The following is an 11,753-nucleotide window of genomic DNA, read 5'->3' as shown; positions in this document are numbered from 1 at the left end:
CTACAGCTGTAACTTAAGTGGCACCACAGGATTTACTGCATCGTGTGAGTGCTACTGTTTCTGAGATGCTTGACATTAAATCTTTGGAAGGATTCCTAATTGAAGATAAAAGCTGCAGGAGCTTCAACGCTGCCTCCCCACAGGAGAGCCCATTAAGTCTCATCAGTAACACACTATCAAAGGCGCTTATAAAGCTGCTCTCCGGGCTCCGCAGCATCTTCAGTTTAGCATCTCATCCCTAATTTTACACCAGACTGCAGATTTCTTGTGTTTTGATCTGCAGTGAAACGCTGAGCTGAGTCATTTCATCGGAGGTGTGGAAGTAGGTGACAGTCATCTGTTTCTATCCCTGCTGCTTTTCACATCAACACTGACGTCTAAAAACCTCCAGCCAGGAGTCTTGTGGTGTTAGTCACATCAGCCAGAGACCACACCTGCTTTCTGGAACGCATGGCAGCTTCCTCCAGAGTCTCGGCCGCCTCGAACTTGCCCTGCCGCCTGTAGAGGGCGCCCAGGTTCTTCAGGGTGGTGGTCACTGTGGGGCTGTGAGAAGAAAGGAGGGTCAACGTCTCATCTCAGAGAATCAGGTCAGTTAACTGGCTTGGTTTGTTCTTTAACCCTTTACATACTGTTCATAGTCTGAGTCATAATTAGTCTCTATTCCAATACACATTCATAAACTCCCCAGTCAGTCATTAATAAATGTTTGATTAATCCTCACAATTTATATTTTATGGTCCATTTTATAGATTATGATGATGAGATTTTTGATTTGTTTAATAAGCACAGGTCAAACTTGTACATTTGCATATATAAAAACATGTATCAGCTGCACAAAAATTTAAAAAAGATGCATTTTATTTCCATTTTTAATACTGTGGGTCACATTAGGAACAGTCCAACTAAAATAAATGTGTATATGTTGTTTTTGCATCTCTCAAATGTTAAAAAAACGGGTCAAATGTGACTCTGAACAGCATGTAAAGGGTTAAAAGAGAAACAAGATGATAAAGATGTGTTCTTCTGATCACATTCACCCTATTTTTTTCCATATCGAGTTGTGAAACATTCTTAATAATCAGCTTAGTCTTCTTCTCTTTTATGAGTGAAGATCAGACCAGCAAGGTAAATATGGTTCAAACACAAGGAGCCTTAAACATGTCAGACACAAAGGATTTTAAACTTGTGAATTTACTCCACTGTAAAGCAAATAACTTCATAAGAAAAACAGCAATAATCAGAGTTTATAGTCTTGCTAGTGGTTCAGTGAGGCTGTGTTTAAGGTGGTGTACTGTGGTGCATTGACCTAAATACTAACGACAGCAAGCTAACATGCTGATGGCCAGCAGGTATAATGGTTATATGACCCTAACCCTAGTATTAAACATAAAGTACAGTTAAAGATGATTGGAAGAATTAGATTTGCAGTTATTTCATCATAAACCAAAGTATTGGACAAATCAAAACTTCGACCTGATGACGATGCTATTATTATTATTATTTTAAAGTTATTATAAGTCATCCTTTGGAAACTGTTTCAAATGTAATATCAATGCATCCAATAGTTGTTAAAATACTGTATATCACAAACAATCTTTCTTCATGTTGGTGCTACAGGAAACGTCAGAGAAGCACTAAAGTCAGTAGAGTTTGTCCTCTGTGGTTAATGAATGTTTGTACAGTATTCACAGCAATCCATCCAATAGTAGTTAGAGATACTGAGGTTGAGATATTTCAGTCTAGACCAAAGTAGTGGAGCGATATACTGACACTGAAATCCATAGAGCCACTTTTTAAACAACTAACTAGCTAAAAAATATAGTTTTTGCTGGTAAACTCAGAGAGGAAACAGTCTTCTCTGTGTGGCCTGCTGTAAAGAAATATTTGAACACATTTTGACTGTGTGTGTTGTTTTGTTTTTAAATGTCAGGATCCTGAACAAACACACTCACCTGTCGACTTTGCAGGCTTTGTACCAGCCTCCGTATTCTCCAAATGGTGATCCGTCCTTCTGTTTACCCTACGAGACAAAACTCTAGTTTATCAGTTTGAAAAATAAAAATAAACTTCTACAAGGAATCAACAAACCTTCACATGTATTTATAACTCAAGTCTGGACAAGAAGCATCGACACATGCACGAAATTAACCCGTTTAAAAACCCAGAGGCTTTTTAATCCCATCAAAGGCAACATGACGGGCTTTTAGATGGGATGTGGGATTATAGTCGGGTCAGGATTTTTTCCCTCTGAACAACTAAAACCTTTAAAACTGTGTCAAAATACCCTCCTAGTGGGGGAAAGTCGGGTCCTTAATCGCCACTGGCTGCTTATTACTGGGATTTAATCTGTTAATCCAGCTCTTTGTAAAGTCAATCCTTCCTATTACATTTTTTAGATGGTGTCATGAACACTCAGAGTGGAATTAAACGCTGCTGTCAGTGTTACTTCATTTAAGGAATATTATGTTATATTTAATATTAACGCTCCCCCCCAAAAAAAACATAATCAAGCCTTCATTTTCTCCCATCTGGATGATTGTAATTCATAAATGATGCAGCAGTGTTCACGTCTACAGCTGGTACAGGAAGCAGCAGCAACACTTCTTTCTGTTACAGGATTCAATTTAATAATTTGACTAATAAATCCCTGCACAGTTTGGCTCCACTTGACATTTCTAAACTCCTCACACTTTACTCTGCATCAAGGTCCTTCAGATCAGAAAATCAGATGTTGTTAATCTCTTATCTTTTATCCCAAGTGCAATTCATATTTTAAACACTTCCACAATACGCACACAGGAACTGATATGCACTTATATTTACGACTTTTTATGTATTTTAGAAATTATTTTATGGAGTCTATGGATCTTATGTAATTTCTGTCTATTGTATGTCTGTTATTGGTGAGCCAAAGACAATTTTCCATCATGCAGGACAATAAAGTTCGGTTCTATTATATTCTATTCAAACTAAAGGAGACAATGCTGCTTTTACTGTTGTAGCTCAAACACAGTGGAACAAACTCCTCTCCTCAGTATCAGATCAGCTGAGTCACTGCCTCATTATGAAAAGGCTTATAAAGACCCACCTGTACAGACATTTCAGTATTATATAATTGCTGCTTTTTGTTGTGTTATTTATTGTTTAATGTTTCGTCTACTTATGCTTGACTATTGTTTTTATTGTGTATGTTATTCTGTTAATTTTGTTCTATGTGAAGCACTTTGTAACTTCAGTTTGGAAAGGTGCCATACAAGAAAAAGTGTATTACTATTATCTATGATTGTGGACGTCAATGTGACTGAAAGTTAATTTATCAGATTTTCTCCAATTGTAGTATTTAGTAGACCTTTAAAAAGCTTTAGTCAAAATGTTCAGAAATACATGGTGGAACCTGGAAGAAAATACAGAGAAAAGAATTTGGGAAATATCAACAGATTTCACTCCTGTTGCAAGATACTTGCCTTGCTTTGTTCCTCTCTCTCCTCAGCGTGCATCCATATTGGTTTGTTCTCATCTGCAGAGAAACACAGACAGAAGTGAATCAGACAGGCTGATAAACAGCAGGAGAGAGGACGAGGTTTTTAACAAGTCACTCTGAGTCTGAACAAGGTTTTATTTTTTCAGCTAAAATGTCATTTTTGTTTATAGATGTGTCTTCTTTCAAAAAATGGTGCCTGAAAATATGAACCTTAACTTACAGAGAAAGAAGTCTGAATTCATTAGTGTGTGTTGTTTTTATTCCAAGTCAGTTTGGATGAGAGGAGACTGGCTGCAGTGACCTGATTATGTGTGTGTGTGTGTGTGTGTGTGTGTGTGTGTGTGTGTGTGTGTGTGTGTGTGTGTGTGTGTGTGTGTGTGTGTGTGTGCGTGCGTGCGTGCATCCTACCATCCACAGAGCCGAACTCCCTCTCGTGAGCGCGGGTGAGGATTTCTTTGTAAAGAGTCTCGGCCTGTTTGAACTTTCCCTGCTTTAAGTAACAAGACGCCTGGAAGAGAAGATCAAAAGTTAAAGAGTCAGAATAAAGAAAAAGAAAATGTAAATGACAGCAAAGTCAAACATATCCTTTCAACTATCAGCAGGGTTTCAGCAGGATTCAACAAGTTCAATTTAAGACTTTTTTTAATACCACATGTAATTTAACACCTGCTTCACAAAGTCTGAAAGATGAGTGACGAAGGTGCAATGTGACATAAATCAATGTGACATTTCTGACATTACTTGCTGACAGTGTATAACAATAATTTCCAGTAATGTTACTAATTACTTATTAACTATGACCTGGAAGTGGATAAGCAGCAGAAAAACACTGGATTAATGGATGAATAGATAAAAATAACTACTTAATTTAAGGTCAGAGGTCTGGAACAATAGAATTGGGGATTTTCCAGTCAGATTTTGCACCAAAAAAATCACATTAAAAAACATTATATAACTACTATTACTGCATATGGGAGCCTAAAAAATAATTAAAACCTTTATCAGTGAAGCTGAAGACTGATATATATCCTCTAAGAAACCTAAATCAATGCTTTTAAAGACATTTTTAAGACCTGCAGACTCCCTGTATCAGGAAATCTACCACCAAAAACATAAACTTCTATGTTTTTAATTGATTACTCTATAATTATGTTTCTTAATTATGTTTTTAATCATGATATTTGTCATTTATGTATCTATTAATGCTTTGATGGATTTTTTTGTGGTCTCTTAGTGCAAAGCAAATTCTCCAAGAGGCAATTAAGGTTTCATTCATTCATTTATTCACATCTCCTTTTTAATAATATACAGTTTAATATGCATTTCTCTTTTTTTGCAGCCCTAAATGTATTATAGTATTGTTAAGTGACGATTCCTCCTGATCCCACCCCCCCTCCATCCTTCTCACCAGGTTGTTCTTAGTCTTGGCCACATTGGGGTCATCAGGGCCCAGTTTGGTCTGGTAGATCTCCAGCGCTCTCATGTAGTAATACTCCACCTCCTCGTACTTGCCCTGGTTCTGACACAGCAGAGCCAGGTTATTCAGCTGCTTGGCCACATCTGGGTGGTCCTTCCCCAGCACCTGGGACGGAAGCAAGTGGAGAGGGAGAGAAAGAGGGTGGGGGGTTAAAATAACACGTGGTATACATCAAAGGAAACGGGTGTTAGGTGACTGTGTGTCTGGCTTGTGCCATTTGGTGGACAGCTCTTATCCTGGGTGACGCGTTACAGTACCACCACCCAGTAGCCAGACACTGGTGAGTCTACTCCTGGAACTGGTGCTAAACCAGTTTACAGATTTCCTACAATCAATCTACCAAAAATGTGATAAAATTGCGTGAGTGTTTAGTTCCCACTTTATTCTTACACTGCAGAAAAAAGTCAACACACTGTAGCTCCCAATGCAGGTATAATTTAATGAGATATCAAAAGTAACGTTTCAAGCCTCCTGCTCTTCTTTAGACTATCTTACATACATCAAGATCCATAATAGTAGTACTATAAAACAAAAGAAAACATATGTGATAAATAAAAATAGAAAATGAGAAAGTGTGTCCAAACTTTTGACTGGTAATGTATATGTACAAAAGATCCATAGACATTTTGTTATTCATTTATATCTTTTTTTCTGTCTATTTTTGTTTATCACTTGTTTTCTTGTGTTTCATAGTACTATTATTATGGTTTGTATTCTCTGTTTTACACTTATATGTACATGTGTAATATTTGGAGTGGGGTTGACACATCATGTAGCTGTCAGGTGACCCGGGTCTTTATGTATTTAACATGACGACTTTACATTCTGTCTTTAGTCTGAAGAAGAGCAGGATGTCCCATTAAATGATACCTGCATTGGGAGCTATAGTGTGCAGACTTTTTAGAGATCTAGTCATTTGGTCCAGCACCTGCTTTACTTAAACTCAGATGTGCTTTTCTACTACAGAACTTTTCCACTTTATTCTTAGGACAGGGCAAGGCCTCCTGATTAATATATGTTTGGTATTTAGATATGTGCTTGTGCAATAAAGTGCTCATGAGACACTGGTCACTTCCTGAACCTCCCACTAGACAAGCATTCATTTAGATACAGTAGATAATATTTATGTAATGGAAAGCATCACTTCATCTCTCTGTATCAAGAACACTGTTTATTAAGTTTATTAAGTTATGGATTAAGTGGGTCAAATATGTGAAGCCTTTGTGGTCAGATATTTGTGGAGCTCTCAAGTGAATGATCATGTAATGCTTTTATCTCTTTGCCTCTTTATTTTTATATAGATATGCAGGTTGAACTCCCTTTTCTTTCTAAATATTGATCTAATTTCTTCTTTTCTAACCTCTCCCAGACTTACTTTTATTGCTCATATGTGCACACTTAATCTCTCCCAAATTTTACAATGTTTATAAATCTTGGAAATTTATGCCTCTGTTTGTTATTTGCTTGTTTTGCAATCTGTAAAAATTAATTGCATAAGAAGTTGTGAGACTGGAATCCATTAGTCACGATTCAGTATTTCATTTACACCCCTCTGAATGTTTCCTCTAAGTCAACCTTCCAGTTCAACACAACCCTGTTTTAACCATTGACCTACTTTGTGTAAATGTCTGTTTCCAGTGTAACGGGAGAATCGATATGAACCAACACGATTCTTCTAGGAAGTGAGGAGTGTTTGATTCATCTTTTGCCAGGTTGCCTTTGATCCTTACACCGCTCTCTATAATTTATGACCTTACTAATCTTCAGGCAGGAGTCTAAGATAAACAAACACAGATTTCTCTAGATAGCAGCGTGTACACATAACCTGCACTTCCACTTCAGAGCCATGACATTTGTGCAGGGATACCGGAGAATTAAATGTGTAATCTGTGTCAGTGCTTTAATCTAACCTGCTTTTTGAAGGGTTTTGACCGGTGCCAGACTGACGGACTATTGATCTGCTTGATTAAATAAAGGATGATGACAGTAGGTAAACATATCTGTGCACCAAACAGTATCATAGAAAAATAGATCCCAAAAAAAAGGCAGAGAAGTCATGAGAAATCTTTAAAAAGTGGATGTTTTTGCATTAATCTGGATATAAGAGTGCAGTGAGCTGAGAGTGCTGAGAAGGCTTAAAGCTGAAAGAGATGCTGAAGGATCATTAGAGACTCGCTGGTTAGACGGAGGGAAACTGCAGCGAGGTTTTATCTGAGTGACTGAGTCTAACCGAGCAGTGAAGAAAAGGAGCTGAGAGGAGGACAGAGAGGATGAAAATGCTACATAGAGAAGGAAGAGGAGAGAAAACAGGCCGAGGCTTCAGAATAAGGAAGAAAAATAAAGAGATTAAGAGAGGATGGAAAAAGGAGGCCTGCAGGCTGATTCAGTGTTTATTCCTCTGAGACAGACGTACTCAAGAAGAGAGAGAGAGAGAGCAGCAGGTGGGGATTCAGTTTTTAACCTAAAGAAAGTCGGTTTACTGTTTTAAGTCAGTTTCTTCTATTAGAGACAGTAATAAATAAGGGGTTGTTAAACTTTACTAACTTTTGTATTTTTGTTGGTTTTATGTCAATGTGTATGTTCTTTACCAAAAGTAAGACTGAATGCCAAAAATGTCAAATGGTGTAACCACAAAATAATGAATAAATATTACATATTTTATCCTCCTACAGTGTATTTAAGTGGACTTACACTAATAATTACTTCATTTAAAAACATCAAATGAAAAGAAATATTTTTTGAGGTATTTCTACATTTAAATGTTAAAGCATTGTGTCAATATTGAGCAGCACATATCCTAAAAACAACAGGTTTTTTCTACATAATTTGTGACAAATGATGTGAAATGTGTTGCATTGCAAAAGCGGATTTTATTTATTCCACATTTTAGTTCACATTTATTTTCTTGTATATAATCTGATTTTCTGGTTACACCAACTGACGCTGGGTTACATCACGTAATCGACCCATTAAGCACTGATTTGATTAAATACTAATTAAATAAGTGCTGTAAGTTTGAGGCCAACTTTGACCAAAAAGATCAAAAAGATAAATGTAATGTTTGCAGCTTTGCTTTAATGTTTGTGCCTTATCTGAAGCTGAGTGGGTTTGTGGGATTTCATTATTTAGTTTAATTTTACCATTAAAGCCTGAGATATTATCTACAAATCTAATGAAGAGACTTGCCGAAAAGACTTGTCCGTGGCACTCGGACCTGAGGCGTAAATCTTTGAAACCTGTCAGAAATATATCAGTGATTTCCTCCAACAGCTGGGCTCTGTCCTTTTCAGACAAAGGTTACTTAAACAGGAACGAATAGTACGTTTGTTTGAGGCTATTTTGAGCATCGGATTAATCCACATTTGGTGCTCTAGTGAGTATTTCTGGCAGCAGGGTGTGTGTGTGTGTGTTTGTGTGTGTGTTTCTGTGTGTGTGTGTGTGTGTGTGTGTGTGTGTGTGTGTGTGTGTGTGTGTGTGTGTGTGTGTGTGTGTGTGTATGAGATACATTGAAAATAAACTGCAGTGTGTGTTCATTGCTCACTGATGTGTTTTTAATAGTTTGTGTACTTTAGTTCAGCTCTGTGGAGTTGTCCTCACAGAGGAGTAAGACTGTTACATCTTATTCTTCTGTTGCTTTGAATTCATTGTTTGGTTTTGTGTTTTTTTTTCATTGGATTCATTTTCAATAAGGAAATTATTGTTTAATTGACCTTAATTGAACATTAATTGGACTTCCTAAAAGATGACATTGCACTTAATCACTGCAAACATTCGTTACAGAAACATCCGGTCAGAATTCATATGGGAGGATAATTGAATCACTTTGATTGATATCGGAACTTTCCTATCCAGAAACAAAGCACAAGAGAGAGTAGGGCAGCTGTGGCTCAGGAGGTAGAGAAGGTCGTCCAACTATCGGAAGATCGATAGGCGTGTTCTTGGGCAAAGATGCTTAACCCTGAATTGCACCAATGGTCTCTGAATGTGAGTGAATGGTTAGCTTCCTCCTGATCAGCAGGTTGGCACCCTGCGTGGAAGCCCCTGACAATTTTATCTATTTATTAATCTGCATTTTATTTTCTATTTTACCCTGTTTTATAACTTGGACTTTTCTGTTTACTCTATTTTATTGTTTTCTTCTTCATAACCACCTTTTAAGTCTATTTTACTTCATTACTCTTTTACTCCTAACTTCTCTGGTTTTACTCACTTTATTCTCTAGTGACTTCATTTTATTCTTTCCTTTTATATATTTCTAATATCTTATGAATCTTTTATAATATCTTTATTAGCTATTCATTTTCTGTTTTAATTAAAAATAAATACAAACTAACTGTACGGTGAAAAACTTTGATACCAGTTTTTTAGATTCTCTCTCTTTTTTAGACTCAAATCTCCAGTTTCTCTGATTCCCACTGGACTCAGCCAGAAGCCGACTTTTCCTGAGCTTCTATAAAAAGACAGAAAAAGCAGGAAAAAACAAAATCCGTCTGATTCAGCAACTCTGCCGCAGCCACCTCGCGCCGCACCCGTTTCTGCGAGAGCATTATCATCTGACTTTAAGTCGCACATAAAAAATTTAAATAGCTCAGCTTAAACCAAAGCTGATGTCTCCTTCTTTAGAGGAAGAGGAAGGAGAAGGAGCGGGAATTTGTTCAAAGAGAAGAGAAGAGGACAGAAGCAGAAGAGTGAATAATAAAGGAGTGTATTCTGTACTCTGAGGATTTCTGTGCAGCACCTTTATATAAGAACTAAGTTACAGATAGACATCCAGCCTCATGATGCATCATCTTTGAAGAATAGAAAGCAGAGGAAGAACGAAGAGGAAGGACGATACCAAGATGGAAAAAGTCACTTGATATTTAAAATAACCCTTACATACTATTCAGGCTCTAATTTGACCCATTTTTACATGTTAGAGAAGAAAAAAAACACCTTAAAAATGTATTGATTTATCCTCACGTGACCCAAAATATACACAAAATGGAAATAGTTTAACTTTCTTAAAAATGTTTTTATGCAGCTGATACACATTTTGGTTGAGTGTTTGACTCAACAGAAAGCATAAAAACGTAAGAATAAATTCTCTCTGCTCTCTGAAAGCTTCATTAATGATTAATCACCAATTTATTAATGACTGATGAGCTGTTCATGAATGATTTGAAGTACCGAATTTATGTATATAAACTAATTATGAGCGCTTACTGTGAAACACCAGTATGTAAGGGTTAAAATACTAAAACATGAAGCAATACATTATGCTATTATAGCTGCATCTCATCTTTTTTTTAGCTGCGTGTGTCTTGTTTTTATCTGGTTGTCATGTTTTTTTTATTTGTCTTTAAAGCACAAATAGAGTGGCACCAGTAATCTCATTATATGCTAAATATAATGACAATAAAGCTTTTCTATATTCTATACTCTAAAACCTCTGCACAGTAATGTATTTCCAGCTTTAATAGACATACTGGTTATATTATCTTTTACATTTAACACAGATAAGAAAGATAAACATGTTTATTTTTTTAGATAAATACCAATAAAATACATATTAATGAAGGTATGGTAACAGATGGCCTCATTAACTAAAGCACATTTCATCTCAGTGGTTTTCTTAGTGGGAGGAAGTGTTTGTTCTTTTATGGGAACCATGTTTAGATGCAGTTGCCAGTCTTTTAGTTCAGTGTTTAGTGTTTGACTGCTTTTATACTAAAGTATGACAAAGTTTGTCTGAATTAAAAAGAAAGTGAGAGAGTTTTTTTACCTTTTAACTTTGGAGAATAAGTAGAAGCGGATTTTTAATGGATAAACAGCAGCTTGTAAGTATTATTTAGTTTATTTCCGTGGTGTTTGATGATCTTTGACAAACCTTTTCTCTGATCTCCAGCGCTCTTTTGCACAGCGGCTCTGCTTCCTTATACTTCCCTCTCTTCCCGTAGAGGACAGCCAGATTATTGAGGGTGGCGGCGACCTGACGACAAAAAAAACACACAAAAACATTTATTATTTTATGTCAAATCACTTCTGGAGCTTAAATCATCTTCACCCATGTGTGCAGAGTGAGTGTGACTCCCTCACAGCGGCGCTGTGCCATTGATCTGGTGAGCGAGTAATTGAAGAAAACAAAAAAAAGAGACGTGCAGAGACAGGAAATGATTATGGTGTGCGGTAATTTGATCCCAATCAGCTGTGTGATGAATTTTCAGCTCCTGCAGTTAAGAAGGAGGAGGAGGGAGACAAGAGAGGCGCCTGGAGGTCACCTCTGATCTCTGATTCAGAACAGAGTCTGGTGGCCATGTGGATGGAGTGGGAGGAAAAAGGAAAGGAGGAAGGGTGGAAAGGAGGAAGGGTGGAGTGACTGGAGGAGAGGAGGAGGGGAGGAGGAGAGGGGCTCATTCAGGAAGATGAGAGGCGGAGAACAGTGAAAGATGGAAATATGAGAAAGAGAAGAGGGGGATGAAATTGAGGAGGAGTTTCTTACTTTTCCAGAACTTTATTCTTTTATTTTAATGTAGTGTTTAACCTTTAACATACTGTTCCAAATACAAATCCTACAACTAGATTTGGTTTAAATAGCTTCCATATTTTCCCCACAGGAGAGGCGATACTTCCACTTTCCAGTTTTCATAGCCAGGAGTCAGCACGCCACAGCCAACGCCTTCATCAGGCAACGGGCCAAATGTTCACTCAAATTATCTACAACACAATATGTGTGTGTTTCTAGATGCACATCCAGCCTCGTAGACAGAAGAGCAGAAGCTTTAAACCCATAAATCTGGAACAGGCTCCAATTTT

The 11,753-nt window shown here is 37.1% G+C and overlaps 1 protein-coding gene across 1 annotated transcript in view; it reads right to left on the bottom strand.

The window, feature by feature from the left end:
* The window catches only part of klc1a (kinesin light chain 1a), a 64,126-nt gene that overhangs the window by 22,662 nt on the left and 29,711 nt on the right, over window positions 1-11,753 (bottom strand). The window contains exons 7-12 of the mRNA XM_062440572.1: window positions 10,828-10,929; window positions 4,890-5,063; window positions 3,890-3,989; window positions 3,465-3,517; window positions 1,953-2,020; window positions 435-543 (exon numbers count right to left, since the gene is read on the bottom strand). Of these exons, the coding sequence (XP_062296556.1) occupies window positions 435-543; window positions 1,953-2,020; window positions 3,465-3,517; window positions 3,890-3,989; window positions 4,890-5,063; window positions 10,828-10,929 (606 nt within the window). The remainder of the gene's footprint in view (window positions 1-434; window positions 544-1,952; window positions 2,021-3,464; window positions 3,518-3,889; window positions 3,990-4,889; window positions 5,064-10,827; window positions 10,930-11,753) is intronic.

Source organism: Scomber scombrus, chromosome 19, assembly GCF_963691925.1.
Source record: "Scomber scombrus chromosome 19, fScoSco1.1, whole genome shotgun sequence".
Taxonomy (NCBI): Eukaryota; Metazoa; Chordata; class Actinopteri; order Scombriformes; family Scombridae; genus Scomber; species Scomber scombrus.
This window is presented reverse-complemented; position numbering and strand designations above follow the sequence as displayed.